Source organism: Salmo salar, chromosome ssa19 (assembly GCF_905237065.1).
Source record: "Salmo salar chromosome ssa19, Ssal_v3.1, whole genome shotgun sequence".
NCBI classification, from domain to species: Eukaryota; Metazoa; Chordata; class Actinopteri; order Salmoniformes; family Salmonidae; genus Salmo; species Salmo salar.
In genome coordinates, this window is record NC_059460.1 from 41,572,916 (window position 1) to 41,592,025 (window position 19,110).

The 19,110-nt window shown below is 51.1% G+C and overlaps 1 protein-coding gene across 7 annotated transcripts in view; it reads right to left on the bottom strand.

Moving 5' to 3' along the window:
- pde10a (phosphodiesterase 10A) overlaps nucleotides 1-19,110 on the bottom strand; it is a 158,252-nt gene that overhangs the window by 40,430 nt on the left and 98,712 nt on the right. For 5 of the 7 annotated variants that reach the window (XM_045702326.1, XM_045702325.1, XM_045702324.1 and 2 more), the window contains 2 exons: nucleotides 8,786-8,909; nucleotides 1,765-1,814 (listed from right to left, as the gene is read on the bottom strand). In XM_045702326.1, the coding sequence (XP_045558282.1) occupies nucleotides 1,765-1,814; nucleotides 8,786-8,909 (174 nt within the window). The remainder of the gene's footprint in view (nucleotides 1-1,764; nucleotides 1,815-8,785; nucleotides 8,910-19,110) is intronic. The other 2 variants (XM_045702323.1, XM_045702327.1) reach the window with 1 other exon arrangement.

Here is a 19,110-nt window from a genome sequence, read left to right on the forward strand (position 1 = left end):
GCCGGATAAAAAACGTACCCGATTTAATCTGGTTACTACTCCTGCCCAGTAACTAGAATATGCATATAATTATTGGCTTTGGATAGAAAACACCCTAAAGTTTCTAAAACTGTTTGAATGGTGTCTGTGAGTATAACAGAACTCAAATGGCAGGCCAAAACCTGAGAAGATTCCATGCAGGAAGTGGCCTGTCTGATAAGTTGTGTTTCATCTTGGCTCTTTTTATTGAAGACTGAGGATCTTTGCTCTAACGTGACACTTCCTACGGCTCCCATAGGCTCTCAGAGCCTGGGAAAAAGCTGAACGATATCGAGGCAGGCTCTGGCTGAAACACATTATCGCTTTTGGCAAGTGGCCGATCAGAGTACTATGGGCTTAGGCGCGTGCCCGAGTCGACCGAATGCTTTATTTTCTTTCGTCTGTTTACCTAAACGCAGATTCCCGGTCGGAATATTATCGCTTTTTTACGAGAAAAATGGCATAAAAATTGATTTTAAACAGCGGTTGACATGCTTCGAAGTACGGTAATGGAATATTTAGAATTTTTTTATCACGAATTGCGCCATGCTCGTCACCCTTATTTACCCTTTCGGATAGTGTCTTGAACGCACGAACAAAACGCCGCTGTTTGGATATAACTATGGATTATTTTGAACCAAACCAACATTTGTTATTGAAGTAGAAGTCCTGGGAGTGCATTCTGACGAAGAACACCAAAGGTAATAACATTTTTCTTATAGTAAAGCTGACTTTGGTGAGTGCTAATCTTGCTGGGTGTCTAAATAGCTAGCCCTGTGATGCCGGGCTATCTACTGAGAATATTGCAAAATGTGCTTTCACCGAAAAGCTATTTTAAAATCGGACATATCGAGTGCATAGAGGAGTTCTGTATCTATAATTCTTAAAATAAATGTTATGCTTTTTGTGAACGTTTATCGTGAGTAATTTAGTAAATTCACCGGCAGTGTTCGGTGGGAATGCTAGTCACATGCTAGTCACATGCTAATGTAAAAAGCTGGTTTTTGATATAAATATGAACTTGATTGAACAAAACATGCATGTATTGTATAACATAATGTCCTAGGGTTGTCATCTGATGAAGATCATCAAAGGTTAGTGCTGCATTTAGCTGTGGTTTGGGTTTATGTGACATTATATGCTAGCTTGAAAAATGGGTGTCTGATTATTTCTGGCTGGGTACTCTGCTGACATAATCTAATGTTTTGTTTTCGTTGTAAAGCCTTTTTGAAATCGGACAGTGTGGTTAGATTAACGAGAGTCTTGTCTTTAAAATGGTGTAAAATAGTCATATGTTTGAAAAATTGAAGTTTTTGCATTTTTGAGGTTTTTGAATAACGCGCCACGGGATTACACTGGCTGTTACGTAGGTGGGATGATTTGGTGCCACCTACCCTAGAGAGGTTAAAATAGCTAGGTGAGACGACCACCTATCCCAGTTACGTACAGTAGTACATTCATGTTAAAATAGCTAGGTGAGACGACCACCTATCCCAGTTATGGTAAGTACACACTAATCACTCTGTAGACCAGATTCAGTTACACAAACTGAGACCCACTAAAAAGGTGCAATCTGCAATATTCACTGTTATTTTAATTAATGATTTACAGACATTTATTCTTGAGGATATACACTGTTAATGCCTCATTAACTAAGGATTGTGGCTTTAACACTCATCACTCACTTGACTAGATCAGTGGAGCTCAGAGTAGTTGATCTGACTAGACAGTAAGTGGTTCACTTACATTGTTGCATTCTCCCAAGTGGTAAAGTGCAAATCCGTCTGCTTTGGTGGCTGTTCAAAGACAAGAGATGTGTGACAGTTACAATCTGTAGTTATACAGATGGTGTGGTGAACAGTACGTGCTGTGTGTTACGTGGCGGAGCGCAGGACGGAGCGCAGGGCAGGGTGGAGCGCGGGGCAGGGGACAGGGTGGAGCGCAGGGCAGGGGGCAGGGTGGAGCGCAGGGCAGGGGGCAGGGTGGAGCGCAGGGCAGGGGGCAGGGTGGAGCGCAGGGAGGAGGGCAGGGTGGAGCGCAGGGAGGAGGGCAGGGTGGAGCGCAGGGAGGAGCGCAGGGCAGGGGGGCAGGGTGGAGCGCAGGGAGGAGGGCAGGGTGGAGCGCAGGAAGGAGGGCAGGGTGGAGCGCAGGGAGGAGGGTAGGGCAGGGGGCAGGGTGGAGGCGCAGGGCAGGGGGCAGGGTGGAGCGCAGGGCAGGGGGCAGGGTGGAGCGCGGGGCAGGGGGCAGGGTGGAGCGCAGGAAGGAGGGCAGGGTGGAGCGCAGGGAGGAGGGTAGGGCAGGGGGCAGGGTGGAGCGCGGGGCAGGGGGCAGGGTGGAGCGCAGGGCAGGGGGCAGGGTGGAGCGCAGGGCAGGGGGCAGGGTGGAGCGCAGGGCGGGGGGCAGGGTGGAGCGCAGGGAGGAGGGCAGGGTGGAGCGCAGGGAGGAGGGCAGGGTGGAGCGCAGGGAGGAGGGCAGGGTGGAGAGCAGGGAGGAGGGCAGGGCAGGGGGGCAGGGTGGAGCGCAGGGAGGAGGGCAGGGTGGAGCGCAGGAAGGAGGGCAGGGTGGAGGGTAGGACGGAGTGCAGGGATGAGAGGGAAGGACGGAGCGCAGGGCGGGGCGGGGGAAGGGTGGAGTGCAGGGCGGGGGCAGGGTGGAGCGCTGGGCGGGGGGCAGGGTGGAGCGCTGGGCGGGGGGGCAGGTTGGAGCGCACGGTTGAGAGGGCAGGGTGGAGCGCTGGGAGGGGGGCCAGGGTGGAGTGCTGGGAGGGGGGGCCGGGTGGAGCGCAGGGAGGGGGGCAGGGAGGAGCGCAGGGAGGGGGCAGGGTGGAGCGCTGGGAGGGGGGCAGGGTGGAGCGCAGGGAGGGGGGGCAGGGAGGAGCGCTGGGAGGGGGCAGGGTGGAGCGCTGGGAGGGGGGCAGGGTGGAGCGCTGGGAGGGGGGGCAGGGAGGAGCGCAGGGAGGGGGGGCAGGGTGGAGCGCAGGGAGGGGGCAGGGTGGAGCGCAGGAGGGGGGGCAGGGTGGAGCGCAGGGAGGGGGCAGGGAGGAGCGCTGGGAGGGGCAGGGTGGAGCGCTGGGAGGGGGGCAGGGTGGAGCGCTGGGAGGAGGGGCTGGAAGGAGCGCAGGGAGGGGGGCAGGGTGGAGCGCTGGGAGGGGGGCATGGAGGAGCGCTGGGAGGGGGGGGCAGGAAGGAGCGCTGGGAGGGGGGCATGGAGGAGCGCTGGGAGGAGGGGCTGGAAGGAGCGCAGGGAGGGGGGCAGGGTGGAGCGCTGGGAGGGGGGCATGGAGGAGCGCTGGGAGGGGGGGGCAGGAAGGAGCGCTGGGAGTGGGGCATGGAGGAGCGCTGGGAGAGGGGCATGGAGGAGCGCTGGGAGGGGGGCAAGGAGGAGCGCTGAGAGGGGGCAAGGAGGAGCGCTGGGAGGGGGGGCGGGATGGGGGGCAGGGAGGAGCGCTGGGAGGGGGGGCAGGATGGGGGCAGGGAGGAGCGCTGGGAGGGGGGGCAGGATGGGGGGCAGGGAGCAGCGCTGGGAGGGGGGCAGGATGGGGGCAAAGTGGAGCGCTGGGAGGGGGGGCAGGATGGGGGGCAGGGAGGAGCACTGGGAGGGGGGCAGGATGGGGGTAGGGAGGAGCACTGGGAGGGGGGCAGGATGGGGGCAGGGAGGAGCGCTGGGAGGGGGGCAGGATGGGGGCAGGGAGGAGCGCTGGGAGGGGGGCAGGATGGGGGGGCAGGAGGAGCGCTGGGAGGGGGGCAGGATGGGGGCAGGGTGGAGCGCTGGGAGGAGGGCAGGGTGGAGCGCAGGGAGGGGGGCAGGGTGGAGCGCAGGGAGGAGGGCAGGGTGGAGAGCAGGGAGGAGGGCAGGGCAGGGGGCAGGGTGGAGCGCAGGGAGGAGGGCAGGGTGGAGCGCTGGGAGGGGGGCCAGGGTGGAGTGCTGGGAGGGGGGCCGGGTGGAGCGCAGGGGAGGGGGGGCAGGGAGGAGCGCAGGGAGGGGGCAGGGTGGAGCGCTGGGAGGGGGCAGGGTGGAGCGCAGGAGGGGGGGCAGGGAGGAGCGCTGGGAGGGGGGCAGGGTGGAGCGCTGGGAGGGGGGCAGGGTGGAGCGCTGGGAGGGGGGGCAGGGAGGAGCGCAGGGAGGGGGGCAGGGTGGAGCGCAGGAGAGGGGCAGGGTGGAGCGCAGGGAGGGGGGCAGGGTGGAGCGCAGGGAGGGGGCAGGGAGGAGCGCTGGGAGGGGGCAGGGTGGAGCGCTGGGAGGGGGCAGGGTGGAGCGCTGGGAGGAGGGGCTGAAGGAGCGCAGGGAGGGGGCAGGGTGGAGCGCTGGGAGGGGGGCATGGAGGAGCGCTGGGAGGGGGGGCAGGAAGGAGCGCTGGGAGGGGGGCATGGAGGAGCGCTGGGAGGAGGGGCTGGAAGGAGCGCAGGGAGGGGGGCAGGGTGGAGCGCTGGGAGGGGGGGCATGGAGGAGCGCTGGGAGGGGGGGCAGGAAGGAGCGCTGGGAGTGGGGCATGGAGGAGCGCTGGGAGAGGGGCATGGAGGAGCGCTGGGAGGGGGGAAAGGAGGAGCGCTGAGAGGGGGGCAAGGAGGAGCGCTGGGAGGGGGGCAGGATGGGGGGCAGGGAGGAGCGCTGGGAGGGGGGGCAGGATGGGGGGCAGGGAGGAGCGCTGGGAGGGGGGCAGGATGGGGGCAGGGAGGAGCGCTGGGAGGGGGCAGGATGGGGGCAGGGTGGAGCGCTGGGAGGAGGGGCAGGGTGGAGCGCAGGGAGGGGGGCAGGGTGGAGCGCAGGGAGGAGGGCAGGGTGGAGAGCAGGGAGGAGGGCAGGGCAGGGGGCAGGGTGGAGCGCAGGAGGAGGGGCAGGGTGGAGCGCAGGAAGGAGGGCAGGGTGGAGGGTAGGACGGAGTGCAGGGATGAGAGGGAAGGACGGCGCGCAGGGCGGGGCGGGGGGAAGGGTGGAGTGCAGGGCGGGGGCAGGGTGGAGCGCTGGGCGGGGGGCAGGGCGGAGCGCTGGGCAGGGTGGAGCGCTGGGCGGGGGGCAGGATGGAGCGCACGGATGAGAGGGCAGGGTGGAGCGCTGGAAGGGGGCCAGGGTGGAGTGCTGGGAGGGGGGCCGGGTGGAGCGCAGGGAGGGGGCAGGCTGGAGCGCTGGGAGGGGGGCAGGGTGGAGCGCAGGGAGGGGGGCAGGGAGGAGCGCAGGGAGGGGGCAGGGTGGAGCGCTGGGAGGGGGCGGGAGGGCGCAGGGAGGGGGCAGGGTGGAGCGCTGGGAGGGGGCAGGGTGGAGCGCAGGGAAGGGGCAGGGTGGAGCGCAGGGAGGGGGCAGGGTGGAGCGAGGCAGGGAGGCGCAGGGAGGGGGCAGGGAGGAGCGCTGGGAGGGGACAGGGTGGAGCGCTGGGAGGGGGGCAGGGTGGAGCGCTGGGAGGAGGGGCATGGAGGAGCGCTGGGAGGGGGGGCAGGAAGGAGCGCTGGGAGGGGGGCATGGAGGAGCGCTGGGAGGAGGGGCTGGAAGGAGCGCAGGGAGGGGGGCAGGGTGGAGCGCTGGGAGGGGGGCATGGAGGAGCGCTGGGAGGGGGGGCAGGAAGGAGCGCTGGGAGGGGGGCATGGAGGAGCGCTGGGAGAGGGGCAAGGAGGAGCGCTGAGAGGGGGGCAAGGAGGAGCGCTGGGAGGGGGGGCGGGATGGGGGCAGGGAGGAGCGCTGGGAGGGGGGCAGGATGGGGGCAGGGAGGAGCGCTGGGAGGGGGGCAGGATGGGGGGCAGGGAGCAGCGCTGGGAGGGGGGGCAGGATGGGGGCAGGGAGGAGCGCTGGGAGGGGGGCAGGATGGGGGGCAGGGAGGAGCGCTGGGAGGGGGGGCAGGATGGGGGGCAGGGAGGAGCGCTGGGAGGGGGGGCAGGATGGGGGGCAGGGAGGAGCGCTGGGAGGGGGGCAGGAGCAGGGAGCGCTGGGAGGGGGGCATGGAGGAGCGCTGGGAGGGGGGCATGAAGGAGCGCTGGGAGGGGGGCATGGAGGAGCGCTGGGAGGGGGGGCAGGAAGGAGCGCTGGGAGGGGGGCAGGATGGGGGGCAGGGAGGAGCGCTGGGAGGGGGGCAGGATGGGGGGCAGGGAGGAGCGCTGGGAGGGGGGGCAGGATGGGGGCAGGGAGGAGCGCTGGGAGGGGGGGCAGGAGTGGGGGCAGGGAGGAGCGCTGGGAGGGGGGCAGGATGGGGGCAGGAGGAGCGCTGGGAGGGGGGGCAGGATGGGGGCAGGGAGGAGCGCTGGAGGGGGGCAGGATGGGGGGCAGGGAGGAGCGCAGGGAGGGGGCAGGATGGGGGCAGGGTGGAGCGCTGGGAGGGGGGCAGGATGGGGGCAGGGAGGAGCGCTGGGAGGGGGGCAGGATGGGGGGCAGGGAGGAGCGCTGGGAGGGGGGGACGCAGGAGGGGGGCAGGGAGGAGCGCTGGGAGGGGGCAGGATGGGGGGCAGGGAGGAGCGCTGGGAGGGGGGCAGGATGGAGCGCTGGGAGGGGGGCAGGGAGGAGCGCTGGGAGAGGGGCATGGTGGAGCGCTGGGAGGGGGGCAAGGAGGAGCGCTGGGAGGGGGGCAGGGAGGAGCGCTGGGAGGGGGGGCAGGATGGGGGCAGGGAGGAGCGCTGGGAGGGGGGCAGGATGGGGGCAGGGAGGAGCGCTGGGAGGGGGGCAGGATGGGGGGGCAGGGAGGAGCGCTGGGAGGGGGGCAGGAGCGCTGGGGGCAGGGAGGAGCGCTGGGAGGGGGCAGGATGGGGGCAGGGAGGAGCGCTGGGAGGGGGGGCAGGAGGCGCTGGGGGGGCAGGGAGGAGCGCTGGGAGGGGGGGCAGGGTGGAGCGCTGGGAGGGGGGCATGGAGGAGCGCTGGGAGGGGGGGCAGGAAGGAGCGCTGGGAGGGGGGCATGGAGGAGCGCTGGGAGAGGGGCATGGAGGAGCGCTGGGAGGGGGGCAAGGAGGAGCGCTGGGAGGGGGGGCAAGGAGGAGCGCTGGGAGGGGGGCAGGATGGGGGCAGGGAGGAGCGCTGGGAGGGGGGCAGGATGGGGGGCAGGGAGGAGCGCTGGGAGGGGGGCAGGATGGGGGGCAGGGAGGAGCGCTGGGAGGGGGGCAGGATGGGGGCAGGGAGGAGCGCTGGGAGGGGGGGCAGGATGGGGGGCAGGGAGGAGCGCTGGGAGGGGGGGCAGGATGGGGGCAGGGAGGAGCGCTGGGAGGGGGGGCAGGATGGGGGGCAGGGAGGAGCGCTGGGAGGGGGGGCAGGAAGGAGCGCTGGGGGGGGCATGGAGGAGCGCTGGGAGAGGGGCATGGAGGAGCGCTGGGAGGGGCGCATGGAGGAGGCGCTGGGAGGGGGCAGGGAGGAGCGCTGGGAGGGGGGCAGGATGGGGGCAGGGAGGAGCGCTGGGAGGGGGGGGCAGGATGGGGGCAGGGAGGAGCGCTGGGAGGGGGGCAGGATGGGGGCAGGGAGGAGCGCTGGGAGGGGGCAGGACTGGGGGCAGGGAGGAGCGCTGGGAGGGGGGGCAGGAGCTGGGGGGGCAGGGAGGAGCGCTGGGAGGGGGGGCAGGATGGGGGCAGGGAGGAGCGCTGGGAGGGGGGCAGGATGGGGGGCAGGGAGGAGCGCTGGGAGGGGGGCAGGATGGGGGGCAGGTAGGAGCGCTGGGAGGGGGGCAGGATGGGGGCAGGTAGGAGCGCTGGGAGGGGGGCAGGATGGGGGGCAGGGAGGAGCGCTGGGAGGGGGGCAGGATGGGGGCAGGGAGGAGCGCTGGGAGGGGGGCAGGATTGGGGGCAGTGTGGAGCGCAGGGAGGGGGGCAGGATGGGGGGCAGGGTGGAGCGCAGGGAGGGGGGCAGGGTGGAGCGCAGGGAAAGCAGTGCACAGCCTGTCACATCCTATCCTCCCTTGCCACATCAGGGCACTGCGGCAATATAGAGCTTTGGGATATGTCTTCTACACCACACACACACACAGACACACACACACACACAGACACACACACACACACACACACACACACACACACACACACACACACACACACACACACACACAGAGAGCTCTGCCACAGACAGAGACACTGCACCATGTTACACCACTGGTCCCAGTATAGTTAGTGTCAGTTTAGCCTGATCCCAGATCTGTTAAATATCTGTATCATATAGCCTGGTCTCAGATCTGTTTAATATCTGCATCATATAGCCTGGTCCCAGATCTGTATCATATAGCCTGGTCTCAGATCTGTTTAATATCTGTATCATATAGCCTGGTCTCAGATCTGTTTAATATCTGTATCATATAGCCTGGTCTCAGATCTGTTTAATATCTGTATCATCTAGCCTGGTCTCAGATCTGTTTGTGCTGTATAGTCAACTCCTAAGGTTGTTGTCATGCCAAACGTGACCAAAAATTGACCATTGAAGTTGGCAAGACGACAAACACATCTGGGACCAGGCTAAACTGTGAGACATGGTGAAGCAGAGATCTATCAAGCCAGATTAACCAGGCAAATGCTGGCTACAAAGAGGGGTTTACCTATCCGTTGTGATTAAGTGTCTGTGTCTGTGTGTGTGTGTGTGTGTGTGTGTGTGTGTGTGTGTCAATGTGTGTGTGTGTGTGTGTGTGTGTGAGTGTGTGTGTGTGTCTGTGTGTGTCTGTGTGTGTGTGTGTGTGTGTGTGTGTGTGTGTGTGTGTGTGTGTGTGTGTGTGTGTGTGTGTGTGTGTGTGTGTGTGTTATGTGTGTGTTATGAATGTGTGTGTTATATGTGTGTGTGTGTGTGTGTGTCATGTGTGTGCAATGTGTGTGTGACCCACCTGTTTTGATGATGGTGCACAAGTCATAGAAAAGGAGCTTGTTGTCTCCTCCAGGGTCCAGCCGCTGTTCCAGATAACTGGTGAGGTCATGAACCACGTTCTGCATGTTACTGTCCTGGTACTGCTAGACACGACAGAGACACACATGTTACACACACACACACACACACACACACACACACACACACACACACACACACACACACACACACACACACACACACACACACACACACACACACACACACACACACACACACACACACACACACACACCATGCAACTGCCTACTGCATATGTTGACTGTGAGATAACTGTGACCATCGCATCCAAAAAGTCAACATAACGAATTAGGCTTTTCTCCTCATTCAATATAATGAATTGGGCTTTTCTCCTCATTCAATATAATGAATTGGGCTTTCCTCCTGTCATTCAATATAATGAATCGGGCTTTTCTCCTCATTCAATATAACGAATTGGGCTTTTCTCCTCATTCAACATAATGAATTGGGCTTTTCTCCTCATTCAATAAAATTAATTGGACTTTTCTCCTCATTCAATATTATGAACTGGGCTTTTCTCCTCATTCAAAATAATGAACTGGGCTTTTCTCCTCATTCAACATAATGAATTGGGCTTTTCTCCTGTCATTCAACATAATGAATTGGGCCTTTCTCCTGTCATTCGATATAATGAATTGGGCTTTTCTCCTCATTCAATATAATGAATTGGGCTTTTCTCCTGTCATTCAATATAATGCATTGGGCTTTTCTGCTGTCATTCAACATAATGAATTGGGATTTTCTCCTCATTCAATATAATGAATTGGGCTTTTCTCCTCATTCAATATAATGAATTGGGCTTTTCTCCTGTAATTCAATATAATGAATTGGGCTTTTTTCCTCATTCAACATAATGAATTGGGCTTTTCTGCTGTCATTCAACATAATGAATTGGGCTTTTCTCCTGTCATTCAATATAATGAATTGGGCTTTTCTCCTGTCATTCAATATAATGAATTGGGCTTTTCTCCTGTCATTCAATATAATGAAGTGGGCTTTTCTCCTCATTCAACATAATGAATTGGGGTTTTTCTCCTGTCATTCAATATAATGAATTGGGCTTTTCTCCTCATTCAATATAATGAATTGGGATTTTCTCCTCATTCAATATAATGAATTGGGCTTTTCTCCTCATTCAATATAATGAACTGGGCTTTTCACCTGTCATTCAACATAATGAATTGGGCTTTTCTCCTCATTCAAAATAATGAATTGGGCTTTTCTCCTCATTCAATATAATGAACTGGGCTTTTCTCCTCATTCAATATAATGAATTGGGCTTTTCTCCTGTAATTCAATATAATGAATTGGGCTTTTTTCCTCATTCAACATAATGAATTGGGCTTTTCTGCTGTCATTCAACATAATGAATTGGGCTTTTCTCCTGTCATTCAATATAATGAATTGGGCTTTTCTCCTGTCATTCAATATAATGAATTGGGCTTTTCTCCTGTCATTCAATATAATGAAGTGGGCTTTTCTCCTCATTCAACATAATGAATTGGGGTTTTTCTCCTGTCATTCAATATAATGAATTGGGCTTTTCTCCTCATTCAATATAATGAATTGGGATTTTCTCCTCATTCAATATAATGAATTGGGCTTTTCTCCTCATTCAATATAATGAACTGGGCTTTTCACCTGTCATTCAACATAATGAATTGGGCTTTTCTCCTCATTCAAAATAATGAATTGGGCTTTTCTCCTCATTCAATATAATGAACTGGGCTTTTCTCCTCATTCAATATAATGAATTGGGCTTTTCTCCTCATTCAATATAATAAATTGGGCTTTTCTCCTGTCATTCAATATAATGAATTGGGCTTTTCTCCTCATTCAATATAATGAACTGGGCTTTTCTCCTGTCATTCAATATAATGAATTAGGCTTTTCTGCTGTCATTCAATATAATGAATTGGGCTTTTCTCCTCATTCAATATAATGAACTGGGCTTTTCTCCTGTCATTCAACATAATGAACTGGGTTTTTCTCCTGTCATTCAACATAATGAATTGGGCTTTTCTCCTCATTCAATATAATGAATTGGGCTTTTCTCCTCATTCAATATAATGAACTGGGCTTTTCTCCACATTCAATATAATGAATTGGGCTTTTCTCCTAGCATTCAATATAATGAATTGGGCTTTTCTCCTGTCATTCAATATAATGAATTGGGCTTTTCTCCTCATTCAATATAATGAATTGGGCTTTTCTCCTCGTTCAATATAAATAATTGGGCTTTTCTCCCCATTCAAAATAATGAATTGGGCTTTTCTCCTCATTCAATATAATGAATTGGGCTTTTCTGCTGTCATTCAATATAATGAATTTGGCTTTTCTGCTGTCATTCAACATAATGAATTGGGATTTTCTCCTCATTCAATATAATGAACTGGGCTTTTCTCCTGTCATTCAACATAATGAATTGGGCTTTTCTCGTCATTCAATATAATGAATTGGGCTTTTCTCCTCATTCAATATAATGAACTGGGCTTTTCTCCTGTCATTCAATATAATGAATTGGGCTTTTCTCCTGTCATTCAACATAATGAATTGGGCTTTTCTCCTCATTCAATATAATGAACTGGGCTTTTCTCCTGTCATTCAACATAATGAATTGGGCTTTTCTCCTCATTCAATATAAATAATTGGGCTTTTCTCCTCATTCAATATAATGAACTGGGCTTTTCTCCTCATTCAATATAATGAATTGGGCTTTTCTCCTGTATTCATCATAATGAATTGGGATTTTCTCCTCATTCAACATAATGAATTGGGATTTTCTCCTCATTCAACATAATGAATTGGGCTTTTCTCGTCATTCAATATAATGAACTGGGCTTTTCTCCTGTCAATCAACATAATGAATTGGGCTTTTCTCCTCATTCAAAATAATGAATTGGGCTTTTCTCCTCATTCAATATAATGAACTGGGCTTTTCTCCTCATTCAATATAATGAATTGGGCTTTTCTCCTCATTCAATATAATAAATTGGGCTTTTCTGCTGTCATACAACATAATGAATTGGGCTTTTCTCCTCATTCAATATAATGAATTGGGCTTTTCTCCTGTCATTCAATATAATGAATTGGGCTTTTCTGCTGTCATTCAACATAATGAATTGGGCTTTTCTCCTCATTCAATATAATGAACTGGGCTTTTCTCCTGTCATTCAACATAATGAACTGGGTTTTTCTCCTGTCATTCAACATAATGAATTGGGCTTTTCTCCTCATTCAATATAATGAATTGGGCTTTTCTCCTGTCATTCAATATAATGAATTGGGCTTTTCTCCTGTCATTCAATATAATGAATTGGGCTTTTCTCCTCGCATTCAATATAAAGAATTGGGCTTTTCTCCTGTCATTCAAAATAATGAATTGGGCTTTTCTCCTCATTCAATATAATGAATTGGGCTTTTCTGCTGTCATTCAATATAATGAATTTGGCTTTTCTCCTTATTCATCATAATGAACGGGGATTTTCTCCTCATTAAACATAATGAATTGGGCTTTTCTGCTGTCATTCAACATAATGAATTGGGATTTTCTCGTCATTCAATATAATGAATTGGGCTTTTCTCCTCAATCAATATAATGAATTGGGCTTTTCTCCTCATTCAATATAATGAATTGGGCTTTTCTCCTCATTCAATATAATGAATTGGGCTTTTCTCCTCATTCAATATAATGAATTGGGCTTTTCTCCTCATTCAATATAATTAATTGGGCTTTTCTGCTGTCATTCAACATAATGAATTGGGATTTTCTCCTCATTCAATATAATGAACTGGGCTTTTCTCCTCATTCAATATAATGAATTGGGCTTTTCTCCTCATTCAATAAAATTATTTGGGCTTTTGTCCACATTCAATATTATGAATTGGGATTTTCTCCTCATTGAATATAATGAATTGGGCTTTTCTCCTCATTCAATATAAAGAATTGGGCTTTTCTTCTCATTCAACATAATTAATTGGGCTTTTCTCCTCATTCAATATAATGAATTGGGCTTTTCTCCTGTCATTCAATATAATGGATTGGGCTTTTCTCCTCATTCAATATAATGAATTGGGCTTTTCTCCTCATTCAATATAATGAATTGGGCTTTTCTACTCATTCAAAATAATGAATTGGACTTTTCTCCTCATTCAATATAATGAATTGGGCTTTTCTGCTGTCATTCAATATTATGAATTTGGCTTTTCTCCTTATTCAACATAATGAACTGGGCTTTTCTCCTCATTCAACATAATGAATTGGGCTTTTCTGCTGTCATTCAACATATAAATTGGGCTTTTCTCCTCATTCATTATAATGAATTGGGCTTTTCTCCTGTCATTCAATATAAAGTATCGAGGTTACCTAGCCAGCTACACGTTCAAAGTCAACAACGCAGCCACTGCTAGCTAGCCTACTCCACCAGCCAGCAGTACTGTATCATTTTAGTCAATAAGATTTTTGCATTCCAATCTCCTTTGCATTAGCGTAGCCTCTTCTGTAGCTTGTCTACTATGTGTCTGTCTATCCCTGTTCTCTCCCCTCTGCACAGGCCATACAAACGCTCCACACCGGCTCGGTCCTCCCCTCCTGCTCCGTGGCTCGACGACTCACTGCGAGCTCACAGAACAGGGCTCCGGGCAGCCGAGCGGAAATGGAGGAAAACTCGCCTCCCTGCGGACCTGGCATCCTTTCACTCCCTCCTCTCTACATTTTCCTCTTCTGTCTCTGCTGCTAAAGCCACTTTCTACCACCCTAAACTCCAAGCATCTGCCTCTAACCCTAGGAAGCTCTTTGCTACCTTCTCCTCCCTCCTGAATCCTCCTCCCCCTCCCCCCCTCCTCCCTCTCTGCGGATGACTTCGTCAACCATTTTGAAAAGAAGGTTGACGACATCCGATCCTCGTTTGCTAAGTCAAACGACACCGCTGGTCCTGCTCACACTGCCCTACCCTGTGCTTTGACCTCTTTCTCCCCTCTCTCTCCAGATGAAATCTTGCGTCTTGTGACGGCCGGCCGCCCAACAACCTGCCCACTTGACCCTATCCCCTCCTCTCTTCTCCAGACCATTTCCGGAGACCTTCTCCCCTACCTCACCTCGCTCATCAACTCATCCTTGACCGCTGGCTACGTCCCTTCCGTCTTCAAGAGAGCGAGAGTTGCACCCCTTCTGAAAAAACCTACACTCGATCCCTCCGATGTCAACAACTACAGACCAGTATCCCTTCTCTCCTTTCTCTCCAAAACTGAACGTGCCGTCCTTGGCCAGCTCTCTTGCTATCTCTCTCAGAATGACCTTCTTGATCCTAATCAGTCAGGTTTCAAGACTGGGCATTCAACTGAGACTGCTCTTCTCTGTGTCACGGAGGCTCTCCGCACTGCTAAAGCTAACTCTCTCTCCTCTGCTCTCATCCTTCTAGATCTATCTGCTGCCTTTGATACCGTGAACCATCAGATCCTCCTCTCCACCCTCTCCGAGCTGGGAATCTCCGGCGCGGCCCACGCTTGGATTGCGTCCTACCTGACAGGTCGCTCCTACCAGGTGGCGTGGCGAGAATCTGTCTCCGCACCACGTGCTCTCACCACTGGTGTCCCCCAGGGCTCTGTTCTAGGCCCACTCCTATTCTCGCTATACACCAAGTCACTTGGCTCTGTCATATCCTCACATGGTCTCTCATATCATTGCTATGCAGATGACACACAATTAATCTTCTCCTTTCCCCCTTCTGACAACCAGGTGGCGAATCGCATCTCTGCATGTCTGGCAGACATATCAGTGTGGATGACGGATCACCACCTCAAGCTGAACCTCGGCAAGACGGAGCTGCTCTTCCTCCCGGGGAAGGACTGCCCGTTCCATGATCTCGCCATCACGGTTGACAACTCCCTTGTGTCCTCCTCCCAGAGTGCTAAGAGCCTCGGCGTGACCCTGGACAACACCCTGTCGTTCTCCACTAACATCAAGGCGGTGACCCGATCCTGTAGGTTCATGCTCTCCAACATTCGCAGAGTACGACCCTGCCTCACACAGGAAGCGGCGCAGGTCCTAATCCAGGCACTTGTCATCTCCCGTCTGGATTACTGCAACTCGTTGTTGGCTGGGCTCCCTGCCTGTGCCATTAAACCCCTACAACTCATCCAGAACGCCGCAGCCCGTCTGGTGTTCAACCTTCCCAAGTTCTCTCACGTCACCCCGCTCCTCCGCTCTCTCCACTGGCTTCCAGTCGAAGCTCGCATCCGCTACAAGACCATGGTGCTTGCCTACGGAGCTGTGAGGGGAACGGCACCTCCGTACCTTCAGCCTCAGATCAGGCCCTACACCCAAACAAGGGCACTGCGTTCATCCACCTCTGGCCTGCTCGCCTCCCTACCTCTGAGGAAGCACAGTTCCCGCTCAGCCCAGTCAAAACTGTTCGCTGCTCTGGCACCCCAATGGTGGAACAAGCTCCCTCACGACGCCAGGACAGCGGAGTCAATCACCACCTCCCGGAGACACCTGAAACCCCACCTCTTTAAGGAATACCTGGGATAGGATAAAGTAATCCTTCTAACCCCCCCGTAAAATGATTTAGATGCACTATTGTAAAGTGGTTGTTCCACTGGATATTATAAGGTGAATGCACCAATTTGTAAGTCGCTCTGGATAAGAGCGTCTGCTAAATGACTTAAATGTAAATGTAAAGAATTGGGCTTTTCTCCTGTCATTCATTATAATGAATTGGGCTTTTCTCCTCATTCAACATAATGAATTGGGCTTTTCTCCTGTCATTCAATATAATGAATTGGGCTTTTCTCCTCATTCAATATAATGAATTGGGCTTTTCTCCTCATTCAATATAATGAACTGGGCTTTTCTCCTCATTCAACATAATGAACTGGGCTTTTCTCCTCATTCAATATAATGAATTGGGCTTTTCTCCTGTCATTCAATATAATGAATTGGGCTTTTCTCCTCGTTCAATATAATGAATTGGGCTTTTCTCCTCATTCAATATGATGAATTGGGCTTTTTTCCTGTCATTCAATATAACGAATTGGGCTTTTTTCCTCATTCAATATAATGAATTGGGCTTTTCTCCTCATTCAATAAAATTAATTGGGCTTTTCTCCTCATTCAATATGATGAATTGGGGTTTTCTCCTCATTCAATATAATGAATTGGGCTTTTCTTGTCATTCAACATAATGAATTGGGCTTTTCTCCTCATTCAATAAAATTAATTGGGCTTTTCTCCACATTCAATATTATGAATTGGGCTTTTCTCCTCATTCAACATAATGAACTGGGTTTTCTCCTCATTCAACATAATGAATTGGGCCTTTATCCTGTCATTCAACATAATGAATTGGGCTTTTCTCCTGTCATTCAACATAATGAATTGGGCTTTTCTCCTGTCATTCAATATAATGAATTGGGCTTTTCTCCTCATTCAATATAATGAATTGGGCTTTTCTCCTCGTTCAATATAATGAATTGGGCTTTTCTCCTCATTCAATATAATGAATTGGGCTTTTCTCCTGTCATTCAATATAATGAATTGGGCTTTTCTCCTCATTCAATACAATGAATTGGGCTTTTCTCCTCATTCAATATAATGAATTGGGCTTTTCTCCTCATTCAATATAATGAATTGGGCTTTTCTCCTCATTCAATATAATGAATTGGGCTTCTCTCCTCATTCAATATAACGAATTGGGCTTTTCTCCTCATTCAATATAACGAATTGGGCTTTTCTCCTCATTCAATATAATGAATTGGGCTTTTCTTGTCATTCAACATAATGAATTGGGCTTTTCTCCTCATTCAATAAAATTAATTGGGCTTTTCTGTACATTCAATATAATGAATTGGGCTTTTCTCCTCATTCAACATAATGAAATGGGCTTTTCTCCTCATTCAACATAATGAATTGGGCCTTTCTCCTGTCATTCAACATAATGAATTGGGCTTTTCTCCTGTCATTCAACATAATGAATTGGGCTTTTCTCCTGTCATTCAATATAATGAATTGGGCTTTTCTCCTGTCATTCAACATAATGAATTGGGCTTTTCTGCTGTCATTCAACATAATGAATTGGGATTTTCTCCTCATTCAATATAATGAATTGGGCTTTTCTCCTCATTCAATATAACAAATTGGGCTTTTCTCCTCATTCAATATAATGAATTTGGCTTTTCTCCTTATTCAACATAATGAACTGGGCTTTTCTCCTCATTCAACATAATGAATTGGTCTTTTCTGCTGTCATTCAACATAATGAATTGGGCTTTTCTCCTCATTCATTATAATGAATTGGGCTTTTCTCCAGTCATTCAATATAATGAATTGGGCTTTTCTCCTGTCATTCAATATAATGAAGTGGGCTTTTCTCCTCATTCAACATAATGAATTGGGCTTTTCTCCTGGCATTCAATATAATGAATTGGGCTTTTCTCCTTATTCAACATAATGAACTGGGCTTTTCTCCTCATTCAATATAATGAATTGGGGTTTTGTCCTCATTCAATATAATGAATTGGGCTTTTCTCCTGTCATTCAACATAATGAATTGGGCTTTTCTCCTCATTCAATATAATGAATTGGGCTTTTCTCCTCATTCAATAAAATGAACTGGGCTTTTCTCCTTATTCAATATAACGAATTGGGCTTTTCTCCTCATTCAATATAATGAATTGGGCTTTTCTGCTGTCATTCAATATAATGAATTGGGCTTTTCTCCTGTCATTCAATATAATGAATTGGGCTTTTCTCCTGTCATTCAATATAATGAATTGGGCTTTTCTCCTGTCATTCAATATAATGAATTGGGCTTTTCTCCTCATTCAACATAATGAATTGGGCTTTTCTCCTCATTCAATATAATGAATTGGGCTTTTCTCCTCATTCAATATAATGAATTGGGCTTTTCTCCTCATTCAACATAATGAATTGGGCTTTTCTCCTCATTCAATATAATGAATTGGGCTTTTCTGCTGTCATTCAATATAATGAATTGGGCTTTTCTCCTGTCATTCAATATAATGAATTGGGCTTTTCTCCTGTCATTCAATATAATGAATTGGGCTTTTCTCCTCATTCAACATAATGAATTGGGGTTTTCTCCTGTCATTCAACATAATGAATTGGGGTTTTCTCCTGTCATTCAATACAATGAATTTGGGTTTTCTCCTGTCATTCAATACAATGAATTTGGGTTTTCTCCTGTCATTCAATACAATGAATTGGACTTTTCTCCTCATTCAATATAACGAATTGGGCTTTTCTGCTGTCATTCAATATTATGAATTTGGTTTTTCTCCTTATTCAACATAATGAATTGGGATTTTCTCCTCATTCAATATAATGAATTGGGGTTTTCTCCTCATTCAATATAATGAATTGGGCTTTTCTCCTGTCATTCAACATAATGAATTGGGCTTTTCTCCTCATTCAACATAATGAATTGGGCTTTTCTCCTCATTCAATATAATGAATTGGGCTTTTCTCCTCATTCAATAAAATGAACTGGGCTTTTGTCCTCATTCAATATAACGAATTGTGCTTTTCTCCTCATTCAATATAATGAATTGGGCTTTTCTCCTCATTCAATATAATGAATTGGGCTTTTCTCCTGTCATTCAATACAATTCATTTTTTTTTTCTGCTGTCATTCAATACAATTAATTGGGGTTTTCTGCTGTCATTCAATACAATTAATTAAGCTTTTCTCCTGTCATCCACAACAACAGACTTCATTCATTAATTTAGCCAGGAAAGTCCAATCAGTAACAACTGCCGCTGTTTTCCAGGGATTCCTGGGTTCCATACACACTTAGAAAAAAGGGTTCCAAAATTATTGTTCATCCATCTCGATAGGACAACCCATTTTGGTTCCAAGGAGAACCCTTTTTGGTTCCACGTAGAACTCTTTTGGGTTCCATGTAGAACCCTCTGTGGAAAGGTGTTCTACCTGAACAAAAAAGGGTTCTTCGAAGGGTTCTCCTATGGGGATAGCAGAAAAAGCCTTTAGGTTGTAGATAGCACTTTTGTCGAATCAAATGAATTCATTCATTTATTCATTGCTTCATTAAATAATTCACATTCAACCCTCCTCCCACAATATCCTGCAGCCTGTGGAATCTCCAGAGGGGTGGAGGTCAGGGAGGGCATCAGTAGTCTTCACAGCCCTGATTAGAATACTCTCTCTCTCTCTCTCTCTCTCTCTCTCTCTCTCGCATGACTGCTCAGAATGAGGAGCATCTCTATACATTGTTACATAACAG